The following is a 12,145-nucleotide window of genomic DNA, read 5'->3' as shown; positions in this document are numbered from 1 at the left end:
CCCACTCTGTGCAGAGACTCGGGCCAGGCTCTTTTCCTCTTCTGGCTCCGCTATCTCAAGGTGAAGCCCGCATGGCTGCTAGGCAGGAGGGACAGCTGGAGAGCCACACACTGGCTTTGACACAGGAATGACACAGGCCACTTCTGCATACAGTCCATTCACCAGAACTCATCCATGGGCCTGCCTAACCTTACAGGGGGCTGGAAAATGTGGTGAGCAGCAAATGCCTTTGTTCTGCTTCCTCGCTCCTCTGTTCTCATTTTTCCCAAAGTTGAAGTCAGACTCAGGAGGCAGCCATGGCTTCCCTGCCTTATTCCTGATAGCACCCCGCCCTACCCCTCTTCCTCACACCTGCCATGCCATCTCTCTGCAGATTTGTCTTCCTCGTGTTGGTGCACTTGGACCTGGAGCTGATCAACGCAGATGTGGAAATCCCCGAGTTTGACCTCAGCAGGTATGGCTTTGGTCTGATGCAGCCAGAACATGACGTGCCCATCCGCTACCGCATCCGGCCGTGACACAGGGAGCAGACGGATCCACGTGCTTGCCTCTGCCCAGCCTGCCCCAGCCTCCCAGCTTTCTGCGTGCACAGTTGGCCTGGGTGCAGGGGCCAGCATTACCACTTCCCTGCTTTTCTCCCAGAAGGCTGGTTCCAGGGGAGGGAAAAGCCAAGAGACGGTGAACAAAGAAAAGACATCCAAAGCTCTATGGATTATCTGCTGCAAAGTTTTCTTTCCAAAATCAGGCCTTATCTGCTCCCAACTCACCTCATTCATCATTCAGATTTCTCCAGGGCCAGGAGGCGCTGTGAAGACAAACGAGGCAGAACTAGGAGTCCTCACTGCTCTGCCCCCAACTCCCGGAGGGCCACCTTCCCTGTTCCTATCAGCTATCATGGTCCAGGCCTTATCCAGTCAAAGCAGATACTTGCCACAGAAAGGCCACTCAGGACCTAGCAGTGTGTCCATTGATGTCATTCAGCAGTCAGTCCCCAAATTATCCTTAAACCAGCTAAAGCCAAAGGAGTCCCTTAGAATATCTGCTTCCCTGGACGCCCCATTTACCAGACACTTCCCTCATTGCTCACACTACTTGAGAAAATGCAGGAGAGCTTTCCCCAAGGCTGATGCATTCCGGGTACAGAACAGGGCACCCTCCAAACACGGGGCTCTGAGGAGTGGAGTTTCCTGTTCTAGAGTGACAGGAACAAGATGAGATGGGTTTTCTCAGTGTCAGCACTCAGGTAGGGAGCTAAGGAAGACACAGCCCAGATGAGATGGCTGGAAGAAGCCACCCAGGACTCCTTGGACTGTTCAAACCAAAAAAGAAGGTGCTGATCTCATGCATTCTAGTGCAGAAGCCCAAACTGTGGTCACGATCCAGTCTGCAGACGTGCTTTGTTTGGACTGCACTTAAAGAAAATTTCCTTAGTTGTTATCATCTTTGGGAGAGTTCGTTCAAAATATCCAGCTTCTCTTGGAAACATGGTATATCTGACCACACTGGGCTCACATTCCCAAGGGTAACTCTTGGCCAGAGCCGAATGGCAGCCACCTCCCTTATGCAGGACATGAGCTCTCTGCTTCACTGCAGTTCTGACCAGGTCTGCTTTTGCATTCACAGTGCCTCCTGGCCCTGAAGGCATCTGAGTGTGAGATCCTGCTCTAACTCTTAGAAGTGACATTACAAGAGGTGGTGGGGACCAGCTAATTGGTCCAACCCAGCCTGAGTGCACCACCCTTGGAACAAATGTATCAGTGATGAAAACTTGCCTTTGCCCCAGCTTTAGAACAAAAAGCCTACGCCAGGCACCGCGGCTCATGCCTGTAATTCCAGCTCTTTGGGAGGCTGAGGTGGGCGGATCACTTGAGGCTGGCAGTTCAAGACCAGCCTGGTCAACATGGTGAAACCCCATCTCTACTAAAAATACAAAAATTAGCCAGGTGTGGTGGTACGCGCCTGTAATCCCAGCTACTCAGGAGACTGAGGCACAAGTGTCGCTTGAACCCAGGAGGCGGAGGTTGCAGTGAGCTGAGATTGCACCATGGCACTCCAGCCTGGGTGACAGAATGAGACTCTGTCTCAATAAATAAAATAAAACAAAATACAGCTTAAAGAGGAAAATGGCCTACAAGCCTTTTTTAGATGCTAAATACTTATATTAATATTAGGTCCTGTTTATTGAGACCCTTCACATGCCTGCGATAGGCCCTTTTGGCAGTATTTCTAGAAATACAGCATTTCTGTGAAGAGAAGGCGGGCTGTGCCTGCTCTGTAGATGAGAAAACCGAGAGGAGAGATGATTTGCCGAGGCCACATGGCTCATAAGCTGTAGAACTCCGCAGGCAGATTGACTGTCCCGGGAGCAAATGCTGGATGGGCAACTCCTGTTCCTTGGGGGATGGTGATGGGGCAATTCTTTTCAACTACAGAGAGCTGACAGAGCCAGAGGCACCTAAACATGGGGACATCTCATAAGTCACATGATGAGGTCCCTCTAGCTTTAGCTGGAGGGAGAGAAAAGAACCCCACACCTCTGAATGTCCCAGAGCCTTGTCTCTTCTCAGAGCAGCACTGGGGTTTGGGGGCTTCCCTGGGCCTCAGCCTCCAGGCACCCCCAGGATTCCCAGAGAGACACTGTGATTGGCAGGAGGCGGGATATCCCCAGGGAAACCCATCTTCACGCCTGGGTGACCCCCGCTGCCGCCTCCTTCTTAACTCTGCAGGAAATCAGAGCTGGCAGCCTCCAGTGGGAGGACAGAGCCGGTTTCCGTGGCAACCCTCAGCTGCCTCATGGTGGCTGGGAAGGGAAGGAAGCAAGCCAGCAGAAATAGCTGTGGAAGGTCTCACGCAGGCTGCAGCCCTAGTGTGCTGGGGGAAAACCCTTATGACTTCCCCCTTCCAAATCAGGTTGGGTTGTCACTGAGACTAGATTCTCACCTGCCTTCAAAGAAGGGCCAATTCCCTTTAAAGGTCGCACCTCCTTGAAGCCACAATCATTAGTGAATTCCACGCAAGGAAAAGACCTGCTCCCACAAGGCAGCTCCAGCTGTTACCTGAGATACTGAAGTGCAGCTCGGGAGTTGATGATTTAAAGCTGCCCTTGTTTTAATCGTTATTTTTCTTTCTCCCTTTTTCTCTCTTAAAAAAATAGAAGCCAGAAAGAAAAGAGGGAGAGATGAGTGGGTTAGCTACCTGCTACATGCTAGTTAGGAAGGTACGTGGATGCCATTGTATTTCTTCATCTTTTGCTTAAGAATAAAAATTGCTGGCCGGGCGCAGTGTCTCACGCCTATAATCTCAGCATTTTGGGAGACCAAGACGGGAGGATGACAAGGTCAACAGATTGAGACCATCCTGGCCAACACAGTGAAACCCCGTCTCTACTAAAAACACAAAAATTAGCCAGGCATGGTGGCACGTGCCTGTAGTCCCAGCTACTCGGGAGGCTGAAGCAGAAGAATCACTTGAACCCAGGAGTCGGAGGTTGTGGTGAGCCATGATTGCACCACTGCACTCCAGCCTGGGCAGCAGAGCGAGACTATGCTCCCCCACCCCCCACCAAAAAAGAATCAAAATTGCTGGACATATGTAAGGAATATTCTTTTTTTTTTGAAGCTCAGTGGCAAGAATGAAATACTCTTAAGTTGACCTAATGAAGTGTTTTCTTACCATTATGATTATTATTACTATTATTTGCTATATTTTAATATTGTTGTTTACCAAATATTCTCCTTTAAACAGACTCGCTTTTTAAATTTAAATTTGTTTTAAAAAGGAACTTTTTTTTTCTATTGCTGCCGATAGTGGATAACATGTATCACTCGCTGCCAAAAATAGAAAGTGACGGTGAAAAATAAATTCACTGGGGAGGGGGGTCCATGCTGGTTGGCCAAGGCTCAGAGCTGTCTCTTCTCTGTTACAAAACGAGATAAGCAAGTGTTAGCATTGCCTTAAGGCCACCTAGCATCTCCCAGACCTTCTCCAGGGACGGAAGGAGGAGTGAGTTGCTCATCACACAGGCCACCAGGGCCATTTCCTCCCACCAGTGGCTCCCACCCACAGGGAGCTGGCAATGTCCTACCTGCCTGTCCTCCAGAGGGAGAAACAGTCTCCGAGAGTTCACAGGTCTTGCCCAAAGTCATTGATTTTGATCGTTAAGAACAACAAAGACAGTGTTTCCTGAGTAGCAGTGATTGTTGTGCTTTGCTATTTTAATAAAGATTCTATTTTCATATAACATTGTCAAGTGGAAACATGCTGAAATCTATTAAACCATCTTGTTTGTGGAATTGTCTCCGAGTGTGATTCTGACAGAGGCCACTGGCTGTGCCTGGAATGGTGAGGTCAGCTCCTGGGACAGGAACACAGAGCATCTACTGTGTGCCTTGTTCTCGGCCCGGACCACTCACAGACGGAATCGAGTCACACCTTTACCTACCCTCCAAGGCATACATGAGTATCCCCATTTTTACAGAGGAAGAAACTGAGGGTCAGAGAGGTGAAGTTGTTTGCCCAAGAACACGTGGCTAAGAAGTAGTAGACCTGGGATTCAAATGCAGGCTCCTCTGCTGCCTAAGACAATGTTCAGGACCTTTCTTTCAGTGGTCCTCCTGCTGGCAGCAGAGGGACCAGGTACCCATTAGAGCAGGGGTCCACAACCACAACCCCTGGGCCACCGATCAGTACAGGTCCTTGGCCTGTTAGGAACTGGGCTGCACAGCAGGAGGTGAATGGCAAGTGAGCAAAGCTTCATCTGTATTTACAGCCACTCCCCATCGCTCGCATGACCGCCTGAGCTCCGCCTCACAGTGGTGGCACTAGATTCTCATAGGAGCTCGAACCCTGTTGTGAACTGCGCATGCGGGGGATCTCGGCTGCACACTCCTTATGAGAATCTAATGCCTGATGATCTGTCAGTGTCTCCCATCACCCCCAGATGGGATCGTCTAGTTGCAGGAAAACAAGCTCAGGGTTCCTACTGATTCTACATATGGTGGGTTGTATAATTTCACTATTTTAAACAATGTAATAATAATATAATTAAAGTGCACGATAAATGTAATGCACTTGAACCATCCTGAAACCATCCCCTCCTCCACCGCTGGGTCCGTGAAAAAATTAGCTTCTATGAAATCGGTCCCTGGTGCCAAAAAGGTAGGGGACCGCTGCATTAGAGGACCTTGGGGCAGACCTTGGTAACAAGTGGATAACACAAAAGGTTTCTTTAAAATTCACTGGATGTTCTCCATCCTTCCCCAGAATGCGTGCATTTGTTTTAATATAAAACAGAAGGGGTGAAATGGATTAAATAAGCCTTGGGAAAAATAAAAAGGGAAATTTGTTTTTTATCTCAAATCTTGTATAGAAATAACATCCCAGGGCAGATGTCTCTCACGTCAGTTTCCTCATCTGTGAGGAGGAGGTCATGGAGGCACATCAGGTGGGATTGGATTTGGCAGTGAGTGACAGACTTCTCACAGTAACATAGCAACATGTTATACATTAGCATGCTTACATTCAAGACTGCAGGCATTCAAGACCTCAGGTTTTTTCTTTTTTTGAGATGGAGTCTTGCTCTGTCTCCCAGGCTGGAGTGCAGTGGTGCAGTGGTGTGATCTTGGCTCACTGGTTCAAGCGATTCTCCTACCTCAGCCTCCTGTGTAGCTGGGATTATAGGTGTGCGCCACCACACCCAGCTAATTTTTTTATTTTTAGTAGAGACAGGGTTTCATCATATTGGCCAGGCTGGTCTCGAATTCTTGACCTCAAGTGATCCACCCACCTTGGCCTCCCAAAGTGCTGGGATTACAAGCATGAGCCACTGTTGCCAGCCACATTTTTTTTTCTCTCTCTCTCAAGCAGATACAGGAAGCCAGAGGTGGTGTGGCATCTCCACAATCACCAGGTCCCTCCTTCTGGACCCTCTAGCATCTGTAACCAGTGGTTTTCACCTCAGGGGTTGATATGGCTGCTTGAGCTCCAGCCATTTTGTCCACATTCCACCCAGCAGGAAGGAGGGTGAAGCAAAGAAGAGATTAAGTCTCCTGCATTCATCCCATTGGTCAGAAGTCAATCACATGATCATGTCTCGCTGGACAGACAGGAGTCTGGGAAATGTAGTCTTTCTCTTCAGGACATCAGTGTGTGTCCTCAGAGGGGTACTATACCCGAATTTGAGAAGTGCTACATTATGCTCTCCTGTTTACCAGTCATGGTCTGAATGGCAAGGCCAGAGGTACAGGGCTTGGCTGCCCTGAGCCACTGACCCAGCCCTTGTTACAGCCTGGGTCCTAGTGATCTGCAGCTCCAAGACTTTTTGGCCTTCCATACCCTTGTACCATTAAAGTCAACAGAAAGACCCAGTGTTTTATCTTGCCAAGTAAGGACATTAAGAAATACATTTACTCCTACTGTCAGTTTATGAAAGGATATTTTAATACCTGTAAATCAGAAAGGTAGGTTTCATATTAGAATTAACACACCACTCACTTGAGAGTCTATACCGAATAGCCCAAGAGGTAGAAACAACGCAAATGTTCACCAACTGATAAATGGATAAGCAAAATGTGGTGTATCCCCCATTCCAAGGGAATCTTATTTGTCAATAAAAAAGAATCAAGTACTGGTCTATGCTACAACACAAATGAGCCTTGAAAACATTATCCTAAGTGAAAGAAGCCAGTCACAAAAGGCCACTTATTATAGGACTGAATGTACATGAAACGTCCAGAATCGGCAAATCTATAGAGTCATGGAGTGGGCTAGTGGTTGCCAGGCATGGGGAAATAGGGAGAAATAGGGAGTGACCATGACCGCGATGGTTGTAAAACTGTGAATATACTTCTAAGTGGGCAAATTTTTTTTTGAGACGGGGATCACACTCTGTCACCCAGGCTAGAGTGCAGTGGTGTGATCTCAGCTCCCTGCAACCTCTGCCTCCTGGGCTCAAGTGATCCTCCCACCTCAGCCTCCTGAGTAGCTGGGATTATACACATGAGCCACCATTCCTGCCTGGCTAACTTTCGTTTTTGTATATTTTTGTAGAGATAGGGTTTCATCATATTGCCCAGGCTGGTCTCAAACTCCTGGTCTCAAGTGATCCTCCTGCCTTGGCCTTGCAAAGTGCTGGGATTATAGGTGTGAGCCACCGTGCTTGGCCATGTGGGCAGACTTGATGACATATGAATTACACCTCAAGAAAGCTGTTGTGCATTTTTAAAGTAAATATTTTGAGCAACTCTCATTGTACCAGGCACTGTTCTAGACAACAGGACCTGGCAGTGAGTAACACACACACACACACACACACATACACACACACTATATAAAGCAGGTAAAATGGAGATAAGCACTTTGGAGAAGAATAAAGACTTCAAGGGATAGAAAGTGAGATTTTAAAGAGTGGGCAGGAATGGTCTCCCTGGGGGAGCTTTGAACAGAAGCTCGATGGAAATGAGAGGAGCAAACCACGGGGCATCTGAAGAAAGAATGTTCCGGAGAGATGCAACAGCAAATGTGAAGATGGGAAGCTCTGGGGCAGGTTCCAGGAGAAGGGGTGAGGCAGTGTGGCGTGGCCAGCAGCCATGGAAGGCTCCGGGTAGAGAAGAGCCATGGTTTAACTCATATTGTAGCAGGAGCCATCTCACCATGCATGCCGAGGGGTGGGAAGCTGGAGACCAGGGAGGAAGAGACTGCACCGGTCTGGGCAAGGTCTCCGCCCTCATAGGTTTCACATTTGGGCAGCAGAGACCACCCAGTGAAGAAACAAATTAGCATAAATACAGTGTCAAGTGCTGAGGAGGGCTCTGAAGACAAGCAAACAGCAGGAGGTGATGGATGCTGAATGGAGGTGGATGTGCCCATGGCCTTGGAGGCAGTCACAAAAAGTCTCCAGGCAGGCGACAATATGAGGTGAGGTGAAGATGAGAGAGCAGCTTTGTAGAGAACTAGGGAGAAATATTCCAGGAGAAAGAGACTACGAGTCCAAAGAACCCTAAAGAGGTAAAGGGTTTGGTGTGCTGGAGAAAGAGCCTCTCAGGGAGGCTGAGGCCGAGTGAGGGGTGGCAGGAGCCGCTCTGGGCACAGACGTCATCAGGACGAGGAGGCTGGGCATTATGCTAAGTGCCCCGGGAAGCCATTAGAGAGTTTAAGTAGGAAAGTAAACCACCACCCTTTAAATGGAATCAATTTAGCTTTATACAAATCTCATTCCATTGTCCCTATTTTTCTCATTCATTCCATGATGGGCCAGTGAAAATGAAAACACATTATTGGTCTGGCATTTGGGAGTCATGGCCATTTGGGACGTGGTTGAGAGCTGTGTCTGCAAGGACGGGAGTCTGACGAGTTGGGGAAGAGCTGGCAGTGTGTGATCTTACGGCCCCAGGACCTTCCATGGAGCTTCCCAGTGGCCTGGAAGAGACAAGACAGGTGCACCCATGCGATAATTAGGATGTTTCACCTTTGCAAAGCTCATGTTGAAATTCGATTCCCGGCGTTGGAGGTGTGAACTAATGGGAAGGGTATGGGTCATGGCGGTGGATCCCTCATGAAAGGCTTGGTGCCCTTCCCATTGGCAATAAGTGTGTTCTTACTCTATTCCTGCAAGTTCTTACAGGAGCTGGTTGTTGAAAAGAGCCTGGTGCCTCCCTCGTCTCTTTCTTGCTTCCCCTTCTTGCCGTGAGATCTCCGCGCACACAGGCTGCCCTTCCCCTTTCACCATGAGTGGAAGCAGCGTAAGGCCTTCACCAGAAGCAGATGCTGGTGCCACATCTTGTACAGCCTGCAGAACATTGAGCCAAATAAGCCTCTATTCTTTAGAAATTACCCAGCCTTAGGTATTCCTTTATAGCAACACAAATGGACTAAGACTACCCACGTTATGCAAACCTGGGAGAGTAACCTTTGGGGCATCTGGATCCTTGAAATGCACAGGGTCTGTCTGTGACTTTACGTCAGGTGTTCTGAGAGCTGACCACTGTGGAAGAGACACTAATTAATTGGTCAACTTCCTCACTAGAAGAAACCCTGGCTTTCTTGAGATATTAGGCAGTCTTGTGCTCAGAGGAAATGGGCCCAACCTCTAAATCAAGACAGGGCCAAGCCAAACATGGTATCAGGCTTCTCTTGCCAGTAACTGGGCTAGTGGTGGTCATGTGATCCAGTACTGGCCAATGAAATGGCTGGGAAAATCAGGGGGGAACTTCAAAAATATGGGAGATGTTCTTTCTTCCTCCCGCTCCGGGAGTTGTCATGTGAGAGGCTGAGCATGGCAGCCATTTTGTGATTATGTGGACTAGAAACTCTCACAGAAATCAAAGGAGAACCTTGAGACAGCTAGGCTGCTGCTGGGACAGATCCTGGCATCACCTACTTTTGGATTTTGTGTTAAAATGAGACCAATAAATGTCATAACTTTTTTATACTTTACTTAGAAGCCACAGTGGACAAGAGCTGGGGCTCTGTATGGGCTTAAATCTCTGCCGAGCCACTTAATACCAGGGTGATTTGGGGGCATTTCTCTGTGCCCCAGCTTCTTCACCTGTAAAATGGTATAATGGATAATAATACCTTCTCCCTCATAGGGTTCTTGTGAGCATTGCCTGAGTAAATATTGTCATTCATAGTCAGTGAAGGAGACGGAAAAATGAGTATTGTAGGTTAGTCTCAACAGTTTCCCAGAGGAAAGAGACATTCTAAGCCACAGAAATAGCAGGAGCAAGGCTGCTGTATCAGATATCTGGTGCTGTATAACAAACAACCCCCAGATGTAGTGACTTGACACAGAACTGTTTGGTTATTTATCATGGCTTTGTGGCTTGGTGCTTTCTGTTTGTTTGTTTTTTGAGATGGAGTCTCACTCTGTTGCCCAGGCTGGAGTACAATGGCATGATCTCAGCTCACTATAACCTCCACCTTCTGGGTTCAAGCAATTCTCCTGCTTCAGCCTCCTGAGGTTACAGACGCCTGTCACCACACCTGGCTAGTTTTTGTATTTTTATTTTTTTTAGTAGAGGAGAGGTGGGGTTTCACCATGTTGGTCAAACTGGTCTCAAACTCCTGACCTCAAGTGATCCACCCATCTTAGCCTCCCAAAGTGCTGGGATTACAGACATGAGCCACTGTGCCCAGTCAGGTTGGCACTTTTTAAAAAGCTCATGAGAACGAATAGCTCTCCTAAGCACTGGTAGAATAAGAATGGGACTTCTAACTAATTGGTTCTGCTGCTGCTCTCACTTGGGGGTCTCTCATGCAGCTGCAGTCAGATGTCAGATGGAATTGGGACGTCCATGATGACTTCACTCACATGTCTGGTGCCTTGGTAGAGATGGCTGGAAGGCTGCATTCAGCTGTAACATTGGGAGGGCTAAGCGTCTGTCTCTTTCCATGTAATTCTAGGGTTTCTTATTTTTCACAGTTTTTCCTCACGGTCCCTTCCAGTGGGGTAGCCTGGCTGCCTCCACAGTGGCTCAGAGCTCCCAAGAGCATGAAAGCAGAAGCTGCCTGACCCTTTCAAGGCTTAGGCCTGGAACTGGCATCACTGCTGCCACATTCCACTGGTAAATGCAAGTCACAAAACCAAGCCCAGAGCCAACATAGAAGTGAACTGAGTAAAGCATGGATACTGAGGGCACATTCCCTGGGGACTGGCTACCCTTGGGCCAGAGGTTGGAAAGTCTTTGCTGAAATGCAGGAATGTGGAAAGCAGTGGTGGGTGAGGAATCTGGAGAAACAGGGCAAGGGTCAGAAACTTGTCTCTGTGCCCTGCCATCCCCAAGTTTGTGAGGGAGCTCTCTGAGAAAATCTGTGTTAAATGAATGAATGGCCTTTGCCTCAATTTGAGAGCTTGCCCTATGTTCTGGGCAATGAGTCGTGAAGGCTTATGAATAGGGAGTGACATGGTCAGAATTGTGCCTTTAAAAGTCTACCCTAGTAGCTGTGGGGAGGTTGGATTGGAGGGGGGATAAGACTTTGGGAAAGATCAGAGCAGAGGCAGATGAGATCAGGAATGGGTGGGAAAAGGGCAATGGAGAGGCGGTAGGAGAAATATCAGTCCCCAAAGGGCAGAAGAACTGGATTTTAATGAAATATTATCTGAGGAGGATCAGTTAATTAGCTCTTGATCTCTGTGGCTTTGATTTCCTCCTTTTGCTGACTCATCTCTTTTCTATCGCGTCTTGGAGTTCCAGGCTCCTCTGTGGGAAAGAGATATTAGTTTACCTCTAATTGCTCTGCTGGAAGCGTATGCCTCCATCCATCTCCACCTTGCATTTCATCATTGTTTGGCCACAGATCCTGGAAGTCAGTGGCTTTGAAGGTCCTGGCCACAAAGAGCCTCACTGGACTCCACGCAGGCTTGTCTGTCTTCTCTATGGGGACCCTCTGATGGCACCCGCCTTTCCTCCCAGGGAGGGAGCTGAAAACAACAAACTAGGGGTTAGCACAGAGCGTCACTGTAAATATTAAGTGGTAGATGGGTGAAGATGGCTGGGCAGGCGGGTAGATACCTGGATGGATTAGAAGGATGGACGGATGAGTGGGGAGTGAGTGGGGGATAGATGCATAAATATTTGGGGTCTATGAGGGACTGGACATGTGGGTGGGTGAGTGGGCAGATAGTTGGATGAGTGGAAAGACAGATGGTATATGGATGGGTGAATAGATGGATAAATGGATAGGTAGGTGGATGAGTAGGTAGAAAGAGGGACAGTGGATGAATAAAAAGAAAGATGGATGGGTAAGTGGGTGAGTGACTGAATAGATGAGTAAGTGAGTATATGGATGGGCGAGTATGTAGTTGAATAATTTGGTTGCTGAGTATATGGATGGATGAGGGGATGATTAGGTTGACGGATAGGTGATAGGCAAAAGAAAGGAAGGAGAGATGGACAAATGTTTAGGTTGGTCAGAAAACCAGGCTTAGCCAGGCACATTGGGTATGTGCCTGTAATTCCAGGTACTTGAGAGGCTGAGGTGGGAGGATCATTTGAACCAAGAGTTCAAGGCCAGCCTGGGCAACATAGAGAGACTCCATCTCTAAAACAAATTTTATTTAATTTAGAAAATGAAAATGAAGAAAGAAAAGAAAACCAAGTTCATCCATTTACCAGAAACTTGGGCCAGGAAACCCAGGGCTTAATAA

The 12,145-nt window shown here is 48.1% G+C and overlaps 1 protein-coding gene and 1 long non-coding RNA gene across 2 annotated transcripts in view; one reads left to right on the top strand and one right to left on the bottom strand.

The window, feature by feature from the left end:
- The window catches only part of PTGIS (prostaglandin I2 synthase), a 42,382-nt gene extending 38,090 nt beyond the window's left edge, over nucleotides 1-4,292 (top strand). Inside the window, exon 10 of the mRNA XM_064382903.1 lies at nucleotides 374-4,292. Coding sequence (XP_064238973.1) covers nucleotides 374-518 — 145 coding nt within the window. The 3' untranslated portion in view covers nucleotides 519-4,292. The remainder of the gene's footprint in view (nucleotides 1-373) is intronic.
- A 3,681-nt stretch (nucleotides 4,293-7,973) lies between these two features.
- On the bottom strand, nucleotides 7,974-11,393 carry LOC135276976 (uncharacterized). The gene is made up of 3 exons (XR_010344565.1): nucleotides 11,224-11,393; nucleotides 8,619-8,785; nucleotides 7,974-8,415 (listed from the first exon to the last, which is right to left on the bottom strand). It is a non-coding gene; the product is annotated as an uncharacterized LOC135276976 (long non-coding RNA).
- Between the last annotated feature and the right edge of the window lie 752 nt (nucleotides 11,394-12,145).

The sequence above is a fragment of the Aotus nancymaae genome, unplaced genomic scaffold (assembly GCF_030222135.1).
Source record: "Aotus nancymaae isolate 86718 unplaced genomic scaffold, 86718_ANA_hifiasm-v0.15.2.pri h1tg000029l, whole genome shotgun sequence".
NCBI lineage: Eukaryota > Metazoa > Chordata > Mammalia > Primates > Aotidae > Aotus > Aotus nancymaae.
Note: the sequence above shows the minus strand (reverse complement) of the source record. Positions and strands in the feature narration are given on the sequence as shown.